Here is a 9951-nt window from a genome sequence, read left to right as displayed (position 1 = left end):
AATCCCTCTTTCATAACCTTTACCAAAGAAAGGGCTATATATTTGCATTACTCCTCTGCTCAAGCACATCAGCACCACCAGAATAATTTAGATGAACTACAGCCTTCTAAGGTAACAGCAGTATGTAGCTAGGCAACAAGAAAAGAATATAGTATTTTTCAGGAAGGAGGGCTTTCCTAGATGATCTCATACAGATGCAGTGATCTTTCCCTTATAAGAAGAAAACTGCTCATTGGAAAAATGAGTCAATCATCCTGTCATCATCAAGTCATATCGATATATAGGCTTCTGTTGATGAACTGGCAAAGAAAATAACGATGCATTGTATACTGTATCTATTTATTTCTCCATATTTGTTACATATTTGTAATTTCATTTATGAAGGCTAAAAAACAAATGATTCTATGGCAGATTTCATTAACTGTCATCCTAATTAGAATTGAATGCTTCAATTAAAAAATAAGTCAGCTGAAATAAATTGTGTGTCACTTCAGTGGGAATTGTCAGCACTGAAAAGGAGATTTTGCTAGTGGAGAAGGCACCTGGTTATGTGTCCTGTCTGTGTAGTGACAGAATGGTTGTGAGTGGTGCACACTGGTTTTATGAGTCTGAAGGGTTTCAGGTAAGAGGAAAACCAAAAAAGTTGATCTGGACTAACAGAGGCAGCACAGGCACTGTTTGCCTCCGTATCCCAAGCAGACAGGCAGGACGAATAGCTTCCCATCTGACAGGTGCAGTCACCTTCTGCTAGGTGGGGACACAGTGGGAACTCTGGATAAAGATATTTGCCCCTGATATTCAGTAAGGCTTGTGCTGGTAGGTTCTCAGAACAGCCGCTGACCCCTGTGAAATCATAGCACCATCTGCTGGGGTAATGCTGAGCATCGTTACAACCCGTGATCACATCTGAAGCTGTAAGCAGGTATTACTTTCAGCTATCCCATTTCTCCTGTATATCCTTTTCTGCATCACACTGAGAATTTGTCAGTACCTTAACTTTATTTGGCTTGCAGAGCTGCCAGACCTTGTTTCGCAGTCTGTGTGGTTGGGACACATCTCACACAGCAGTGTGAGGAGACCCAGTCAGGAAAACATCTTCCATAGAGCAGGGCAGTGCCTCTCCAGCTTCCGTGTTTGTGGCAGCATGTTATCTGTGTATTGCTTCTTCTGTGGTACAGACCTGAATGCAGCTGATCAGACACTATTACATCAGTCTTGGCAGCTTTCACACATGTACTTCCTCTCTTTGGCATGTTACTTTATTTGTATATTCCAGAGTCTGTTCTGTGGGATTGTTTCCATTCTCTCCAGCTTGACCAAGTCACAATTCATACTGTGGTATCTTTTTCATCTTATCTTTCTTTGTGCAGAAACAGGGATTGTTCCATTGGGCATGCAAGACACCAAAAAAACCAACCCCAATATGTTTGCAGTCAGTAAAAGGCTCAAACAACTTTTAAGAGGATGAAGACCACAATATTCATAACAAAGTTCCTGCAGTTTTAAGGTTCAATAGAACATATTGCAAGCATTGAACTCGTATGATACATAGCTGATGTGTACAGATTAAAGCTAATACAATGTTTACTTTTCATTTGTAAAATTAAACAACTCAAATTTTTGCTAGGAATGGCCCAATATTCTTGTTACTAACAAGTATATGAATATGACAAGACTTCATTGCTTATATGCTTATAAAACAGGAGGGAAAAAAAAAAGAGTCTGTTGGCATTAACCAATTTTTTTCATGCAAGCACTGCAAACTACAGGGTCGATTTATTTGTTACTTTGAAGAAGTGACGAAAACAAACACTGCTGCTTAGATACCTTCACAATCCTAAGACAGATCATGTACCAGCTCTTCCATGAGCAAAAGTATAGAGAACTGAAGCTGCTGGGCATCCTGGCGTTAAGCAAACTGCTGACATTGTACTGAGGTTATTTTGGTCAAAACCACGTGAGAGGCATCTGATGGGAACTCAGATGAGATTAATTGGGTAAAGAAAAAAAAGCTACAATAAAACATCATACCAAGAAATATCAAAATAATGGAGAGAACCACATACAGACAAGAGAGCTTGGCAGTCCTGGAAGACTTGCTGGTCTCTGGGGTTTTCCTGCTAGGCTGTGTAGGCTTAACTGCTGTCCACGCTCATCAGCTGTTGTAGTCATGATTTTGGAAAGGAGTGCACCTCCACTGGTCAAACTAAAGCATTAGTTCTACATAGGTAATTGTTCTCCTTGTCCTCTTCTCTCTTGTTGCTTTTTGTGGGGAAGGGACTTGGACTTAATGACAGTGGGCAACAAAGGCTTTCTTGTTACCTGCTGCAATGTGAGGGAACAATGGGATGGGTTGTGTAATGACCCAGAAAGACAGGACGGAGGGAAGACAAATCCAGGGTAGCACAGTGAGGTGTAATATGGCTCTGCTATTTTCTTCTCTTTCTCTTATGCCTTCCCAAAACTCTAAGATAGCAGCTGTTTCCCCACTGCCATGTTACATTTATTCCACTGACTTGATGGAAATTAACTTTTGTCCTGCTCTCTCCCTCTAGTAGGAGCTGAACTGATGGCAGGATTCAGAGACTTGTGAAGAGCGCAGCCTTGGCACCTGAAACTTGTGTGTGCTGCAACAAGATTGTGACAAGCACTGAAATCAAAGAGGCTACTTGCAAATTATGTTGCTGCTCTGATGCATTTGTACATTAAGGTGGGATAGCAGGGTCTCCAATGGTTCAACCAACCAGGATGTCCTTATGACTGCAGGCAGTGCTGCTCCTCTCACCACAAAGTTAAGCAATGGAGGCAACCTGCCACAGAATGCAAAAGCTCTTTACAGGTGAGACATAAAAGAAATGCATGAGCAGATGTTAAGAAATACGTAAAAAGTTTATACAACTCCGCAGCTTATATTCTGCAACTACTGAAGCACTGAACAAAACGAGGGCTCTTGTGTTTTGTGAAAATGTTATTTTCAGCATTTTGCTGAATGAAAAAAAAAGTCGTATGTTTTCTATTAAACATTGCTGGTAAATGGTTGTGAAACATACCGGCAGATTTAAACACTCTAGTCATAGCCTTAATTTCCCTTCTTTTTCCTCCTCTTTTTTGGTATTTTCCATAGTAACATTTGAAAGATTTTGCTATATTAATTTTGTTTTAAGGAAAAAACTTGTGTACTTCTTGCTCAGTTTGTATTTATGCCAAACAGTGCATTTCATGAGGGGGGAAGAGTGGTGCAGCTGTCTGCTTGACAGGCTAGAGAGAAATGTTTTTAACAGCTATAAAAAAAACTACTGTAAAGCATGTTATAAATCAATGCCCCCAAGGGAGATTCTTATCAAAGCACTTAGTTGTTATAAACATCAATCTTAAGTACAGTTGGAAAACTAAAATAACTTCTTTTTTAATTAACTGTTGCCAATGTGTAGTACACATCACTCCATGCAGGAAAACACAAGAAATATTGTCCACTGACATGCAAAGCTCTTCTTGTCACTTCTTCCAGGAACAGATCAATAGCATCTCTGGATATGAAACTGCAGCTCATTATGAGCTGCTTTGTTGCCACTCATAATGAGTTTGAGTCTTCAGAAATTGCAGACTACTGGACAACAATGACAGCATGAGAGTAGCTAGAAAGAAGTCTGTTTCCTCCCAGGAAGTAGATCTGTGTGTGCAGGCCTGAGTATGTGCAGAGCAGCAGAGCCTGAGACACACAAACTATGTTGTTCTGCTGGCTCAAACACAAGGCAGGTTACTCCAGCACACAACACAGCCAGCACTCTAGGGAGGTTTTGTCACAGTGTTTGTAGATTAAGAGGAATGAATACCATTCAGTCCTCCTGGAGGACTCTTCTCAGAGCCCAGGAGTTTGAAACAGATGTCTGCTTCTGGCATTTTTCCTGGACTTGAACGAGACTGTTTGCATTCCACACAGCTGCTCTAAAGGGTCATATTTTCTGATGAAATGTGTCCTATTACAAAGCACTGGAGAGACTAAAGTTAGGGGGCTTCTTTTTTGGGGGAGGGGGGGGGAGGGGCAGAGGGGCAGAGTAGTCTGTGAAGAAATACTTGTAACAAATTAATGTTTTCTTCTCCCACTTACTCTTCATACAGCAGGCCATAGCTTGTGATCATTAAAGCTGGGCAATGGAAGATTTTTGCTGAAATGAAAACATTAGCATTCAGCAAGTACTCAAGCTGAGGGAGCCCCATGCAGAAGGAGCTGCGATCTTCAGCCAAGTAACAATGGTTTGTCCCTTCTGTTGTTTCTCTCACCTAATTAATATAACATCCACATCATTTAAAGAAACATACCAGATCCAAAGTTATGGAATTAATCATCCTTAAGTAGCAGGAGTCAGACCTTTTGTTTGACACTGTAATGAAGTCCCTTTACTGAAAAGTCATCTCTCAACTATGTACTATGAACAACCTAACCACATACCGTTGCTTTTCTGAAAAAGTAAGCAGTGCAAAGTGCACCCATAGGATTACTGTAACATGGCTTGTGAGGCAAGAGCTAACATCCAATAAATTATTTATTATTATTATTATGCAGTTGTGAAGGCTAAGAAGCAGATTAAATAAAGTAAAATTTACTAATTCCTTCTGTTTTATACATAGGTTAAAGCACATCAAACATCTGTTGCAGCCTACTCATCTTTCTATTTCTCCCCCATATTTGCATTCCTGTCTTCCACAAAATCTTGAAGGATAAGTTTCATTTTACTATTAAAAATAATAATTAAAAAAAAATCAATCAAGCATATTGCTTATGAGTTGCTTTCACGTACTGCCAGAGCTGAAGTTGTCATTTGTGGTGCAAAGGCTGGCAGTGTCAGGACTGATCAGTTCAGTGACTAGGCCTGAGAGACAAAGAGCATATTAGCAGGTGTGTCAATCTACTCCTTTATCAGCATTAATTTTACACAAATATTATTTTTATTTCCAGTTTCATTCAAACATCAAAGCAAATGCTCATTATTCAAAGGATGCTAATCAAATAAGCAAATAAACGCTGCTGAAGAGTTGGTCTTCTACAGAAGCTCTGTGTATACTGGGTGAGTAATTTCTAAAATGAGTAGATTTGGATTTGCTTCTGTTCTATTTTCTTGTATATGTGTGAGCTTCACCATCTCACTTGGTTTACCACTGCCTTAGTTTCCTGGCAACACAGACTAGCCTGTTCCACCAGGCTGTGGTCTACATAATGTCCTTCATAAGGTTTTTGAAATAGCATCTGAGATCATCCAATAAAAAATACTGAAATGTAAAGCATCACTATCACAGGTCTAATTAACAAAAAAAAAAAAACAACCAAGAACTCTATACTAATTACTCTCTAAATAACTGATAAAGGTACTACATAGCTGATACACAAGATATTGTATGTGTGCAGAATGTTTGAAGGAAAAACTATTAGTTCAAAATAATCATATGAGTATAAAGATCTTAACTGCTACTTAACTTGGTATACTTGTGAAACCCAGTGCACAAAATCCACTTCTAAAATGCAGTTTATAACTAGTCTTTAGATAGTAAGAAACCTGTTAAAAACAAGTTCAACCAAATGTTTTTTAAGAGTTCTGAAAAAAAAATCACACCAGTGCAATAATTAACAAACAGAAAAAGCCAACTTACATCACAGCTTTATAGCTACCAGCAAGCTAATTTTCTCCATACTACTTTTTCTTATTTTGAAGAAGTAATGGAGCACTTCTTTAAGGTAGTTTTATTTTGCTCATAGATACATGTAGCATTAGCAACGCCACTTATATACAAAATGAATACAGCAGAATACCAACAGTTTCCTGATCAGACAATTATGATCGAGCAGACAAACACTGATTTACCACTTCCAATAAGTGAGAGTTTTCCAAAGCAGCTGCTACACGTTCTTTATCAGCAAGCTGTTTATTAACTGCACAGAAAAAAATACCACAAGGAGCTGGTCAAAATATTGGAATAGGAGGTCTTTTTAGAAGCACTTTACAGTGAGACTAATATTCTCAGTGTTGCTGTGGTACTCAGCTAAAATAACTCCACAGATGCTAACTACGTTACAAAGCTGTGGTGTAAAGTCAATGACAGCACATTAGCAGATCTCAAACCAGTAAGTTATTTATGATTCGGTAGCAGGAAGTTATGCATGTGTACGTGTAACAGGAGAGGAAATTTACCTCCAGCCTCCCCCCTCTTTCTGTGCTGTCCAGGTTAAGCAATGACTACTTGACAGCACAGACTATCCAAGGAAAATTTAAACTAAGACACTGTATGCTTCTAAGTTTGTTATTACACATTCCTGTTCTGTAACATCTCCCAGAAGGGGCTGGTATGTGTACAGTCCCAGATACTACACAGCTAATCTGCAGGTAGAGGAATCTATCTTCTAATTTTTTGATTAATAAAAGAAAACCATACAACAGAGTAATAAAACACTTACCTGCATGTTCAGAGGCATGTGTTCCTGGTGTTATATGAACATCCATCTTAAAAAGTATGGAGAAAGAAAAAAGGGGACATGTCAACAAAACACTGGAAGCTCAAAGTATTTAATTAAGAAAGCAGCAAAACAAAGCAACAACAAAAGACATTCCTGGCATGGCCAGATGCTGTACCAAGAAGAATAAAACCAAGTCCAAAAGAACGCTGCATTTCCACCTGCATAAGCCTCCTTCAGGCAGAGGGCTGAAGTGCTGCCATCTCCTTCTGTGCCCTCATGCCTTCACATCACAACCCCACTCACCTGTGATGCTACCAGTACAGAACTGCAGCTCTGCACCAATCTGCTACCTTAGTTCCTTCCTTGGCCTGGAGCGTTTCCCTCCCCCATAACGCGGAGCAGAAAGTTCCAGTGGCCTCATACTCTAATTTAGTTGCTTTTGAACACCATCCGTCTCTTCTGCTTTCCAGAGTGATTTTACTACTCACCTTAAACCTCTCGGGCAGTGATCTGATCAGTTTCACTTTTATGGACAGGCCGATTAGCGTTGCCATGCTGCAGTGCGGGATGGTGGGTGTGAACTCCACCGCCACGGTGCTCTCGGCATCGTTCACCTGTTGGAAAACAAACCCGCGGGCTGCTGCGCCCTGCCTGCGGCGCTCCATGCACAGCACTGCTGGGAGCTGCGCCCCGCTACTCGGGTTTTCTTTGCCGAGGGCTTAAAGCACCGTGTTTAAACGCGGTAAATTCACATAATACGCTTCTTTACACGGTTTGGGAAACAAAACAAAACAAAACGTTATGAACAAACAAGGAGGAAAAAAAAAGCAACAACAAAAGTAAGACAGTCTCACTTTGACTCGAACTTGCTCGACGACATTCAGCTCCTCCAGAGTCAGGGGATGCTCGGGGTCGTTAATGGAGCGGATGAGATGTGCGGCGTTAAGGAAAGCAGGACGGAGGCCGCCCTTCCCGCCCGCCCCCCCACACCCCCGCCTTCCCGGCAGGATATCGAAGATCTCCCGGTCGTCGATGGAGTCGGGCAGCTCGTCGTCCTCCTCCCGCGCCGTCACGGGCCGCTCCCCCGAGCGGCGGTATATGAGCGGATTGGCGTTCTCCAGCGGCACGCCGCCGCCCGGGCCCACCATGGCTGCGCTGCCGGCGGGGCGGAAGGAGCCCGGACGCGATTCGCCGCCGGACCGGGCGGGCAGTGTTGGTGCGGAGTGCTCCCCTGTGGGCGAGCGGTGGAACGGCACCGAACCCGCGCGCTGGCGTGTCGGCGCGGTGTTGAGCCCGGCGGGGAGAGGAGCTGGGCGGGGCGGTGGTGCGGCGCTCGGAGGGGAGCTCGGTGTTGTGGAGGGTGGGGGTCGCGTTTTGCTTAAAGCAATGTCTTTCGTCTTTGAGTTAATTTGAAAAGCAAACTGCGTGTAAAAAAAATCACGTTGTTACAGTAAGTGGAGCGATCGGGGCTGTAGCGATGGTTTACAGCGCAGCTTCATTCACCCCTTGGTCATAGGAGGTCATACTGCTGTGTAAACACGCTGTATATTGCTTCAGCTTCTCGGCCGTATATTTGATTACTTATCACAAAAAAAAAAAAAGATTTGTTATCACAAAAAAGATTGTTTTTTGTTGTTATCTCTCGAGTGACATCTTGCTGGCTGCCTCGAGGCACGGTTATAGGTAATGAAACACCTCCGGTCGCCCGAGCCGCCCTCCTGGCAGCCGGCAGAAATAACAGCTTTACTCCTGTGTTACTCGCGACAAACGTTTGTGGAAGCAGCCCCGGCACAGCTGTGCCCGCGCACGGGGCAGCCGTTTGATCCCTGTCGCTGCTGCGGGATGCGGGTTGTGCACCAGGAGCTTCTCTGTAACGGTTGGTTCTGAATGGAACGGCAGCTTCAGAGCGTATGCACTTTCCTTTCTGTGTTGGTGTTGTTGTTGTGATAAACGGTTCTTTCAATTCAGAACACTAATAAAAGTGAAAAAATGTTTTTTTTTTTCTCTTAGATCACTAAAAATTAAATAGCAGTCTATCTACTTGCTAATATGTCTGATACTGATTTTGTTCACAGAGAAGAGGGAGAAAAAGGATAAGGAGGTGATAGCCCAAGCTGATGAGGTGAGTGAGGGTTGATAATGTGGGATAGCCTAGAGCTCATTTGAACTGATAGGTCTCGCTTCCTTCTTTGGTATTTTGAGGAGAAACTATTTACAGTGAAAAAAGCATCTAAAGAAGAGCCAACTGACAAATCTCTGTATTTCAAGACAGGGTGAACTTACATGATGTATTACCCATCTGGTGGAGAAGATGGCTTTGCAGTGTTTTTATGTTGGAGGTGAATTAAGTGAAAGCAGTGCAGAAGACCCTGGAGCAGTATGCTTTGCAACTGAGTGCTGATGACATGATTCATCTGGGAGATGTAAAATGAATCAAAGGTGGAGAAACACAGATCCATTATGTAGTGTGTTCTGCCTGCTGAAAACTGGGAGCTAGTGGAGCTAGTGGAGCAGGCTAAACCTGTAGATCCAACTGCGAAGAAGACCTTGAGGCTTATCTGTTTAAGGCCAGTTACTTACTTTGAGTATTGTCATGCTCCTATGGACTACAGACCTTTTTAAGATTTCTCAGCCAAAAGAGGAAAACTGCCCATTGGTAGCCAGCCTATTTCCACCACAGGTAGCTATTTTATAGAGAAGGAGTGGTCATGGTCTTTTCCTTGTCTTTTGAGGGAAGTACATGTACTGTAAGGTGCTGGCCTTGCTTTCTGACCTCCACTGAGGCTGCTCTGTTGCCTTGTGCAGTCATAGAAAAGGTGCTGTAATCTGGCCCTCAGCTTTAATATCTCATTTATTTTTAAATATGCAAAAGGGTTAAAAAACTAATTTGGAAGTTGGAGGCCAGTTCTTGCAGAAAAGCACACATACCATACTAATTGTGGTGCAGATGTGCTAGCACTCATTAAACCTTTGCAATAACTAAACTCCCTTCCTCCCTTCCTCCTTCCCAGTTATTTGTAATCTGCAAACATTTTTTGTTGTGTTTGTTTCTTTACAGGAATTTTAGTCAGTAGCTCTGAAACTCTTTCAAATTTCATTGCTTTGTAGCACTTACAAGATTCAAAATATTAAGTAGTAAATATTTAAGTGGGAATTGAGGTGTGTATAGGATTGTAGAATTAAAAACAGATTAGCTAGGATAAAACCTTTCATTGTTCACAGTTGATGCTGGGCCAAATCATCCGTCATCAGGATCAGGTAATGATAGGTATGTTAAACTAAGGGATTGTATTTGTTCTCCATTTCAGTTACAGCTCTGAAAGTGCTTAATGCAGAAGGGAATTTAGCTGTGCTCCCTACTGAGAGCACAGTCAGCAGAGGCCTTCCGCATAAAAAACAAAATAATCTGGAATCCAACTTGGGAGAAAAATGGCTCCTCAAATCCAGATTTCTTTGCTTTGTATCTTGGTTTTTAGTTTAACATTTACGATTTATGGAACAGA

The 9951-nt window shown here is 41.9% G+C and overlaps 1 protein-coding gene and 1 long non-coding RNA gene across 2 annotated transcripts; one reads left to right on the top strand and one right to left on the bottom strand.

Annotated features, from left to right (window-relative positions):
• Positions 1-4924: 4924 nt before the first annotated feature.
• CIAO2B (cytosolic iron-sulfur assembly component 2B) lies at positions 4925-7669 on the bottom strand. Its single transcript, XM_003209823.5, has 5 exons — positions 7461-7669; positions 7303-7382; positions 6937-7062; positions 6449-6494; positions 4925-5926 (listed from the first exon to the last, which is right to left on the bottom strand). Exons 1-5 carry the CDS (start codon positions 7594-7596, stop codon positions 5829-5831), a joined length of 486 nt encoding a protein of 161 aa, XP_003209871.3. The 5' UTR covers positions 7597-7669; the 3' UTR covers positions 4925-5828.
• An 81-nt stretch (positions 7670-7750) lies between these two features.
• LOC146543489 (uncharacterized) lies at positions 7751-9121 on the top strand. The gene is made up of 3 exons (XR_014886064.1): positions 7751-8356; positions 8524-8570; positions 8717-9121. It is a non-coding gene; the product is annotated as an uncharacterized LOC146543489 (long non-coding RNA).
• The last annotated feature ends 830 nt before the right edge of the window (positions 9122-9951 follow it).

The sequence above is a fragment of the Meleagris gallopavo genome, chromosome 13 (genome assembly GCF_905368555.1).
Source record: "Meleagris gallopavo chromosome 13, MGAL_WU_HG_1.1, whole genome shotgun sequence".
In the NCBI taxonomy this organism is placed as follows: Eukaryota; Metazoa; Chordata; class Aves; order Galliformes; family Phasianidae; genus Meleagris; species Meleagris gallopavo.
Note: the sequence above shows the minus strand (reverse complement) of the source record. Positions and strands in the feature narration are given on the sequence as shown.

Excerpts from the sequence above, each read along its gene's own strand:
- CIAO2B (XM_003209823.5), bottom strand. The coding sequence starts at position 7,596 with ATGGTGGGCCCGGGCGGCGGCGTGCCGCTGGAGAACGCCAATCCGCTC. Across the intron at positions 6,495-6,936 it reads CACTGCCCGAGAGGTTTAAG|ATGGATGTTCATATAACACC; the intron begins GTGAGTAGTAAA and ends ATACTTTTTAAG. Across the intron at positions 5,927-6,448 it reads ACATGCCTCTGAACATGCAG|TTAATAAACAGCTTGCTGAT; the intron begins GTAAGTGTTTTA and ends TTTTCTGTGCAG.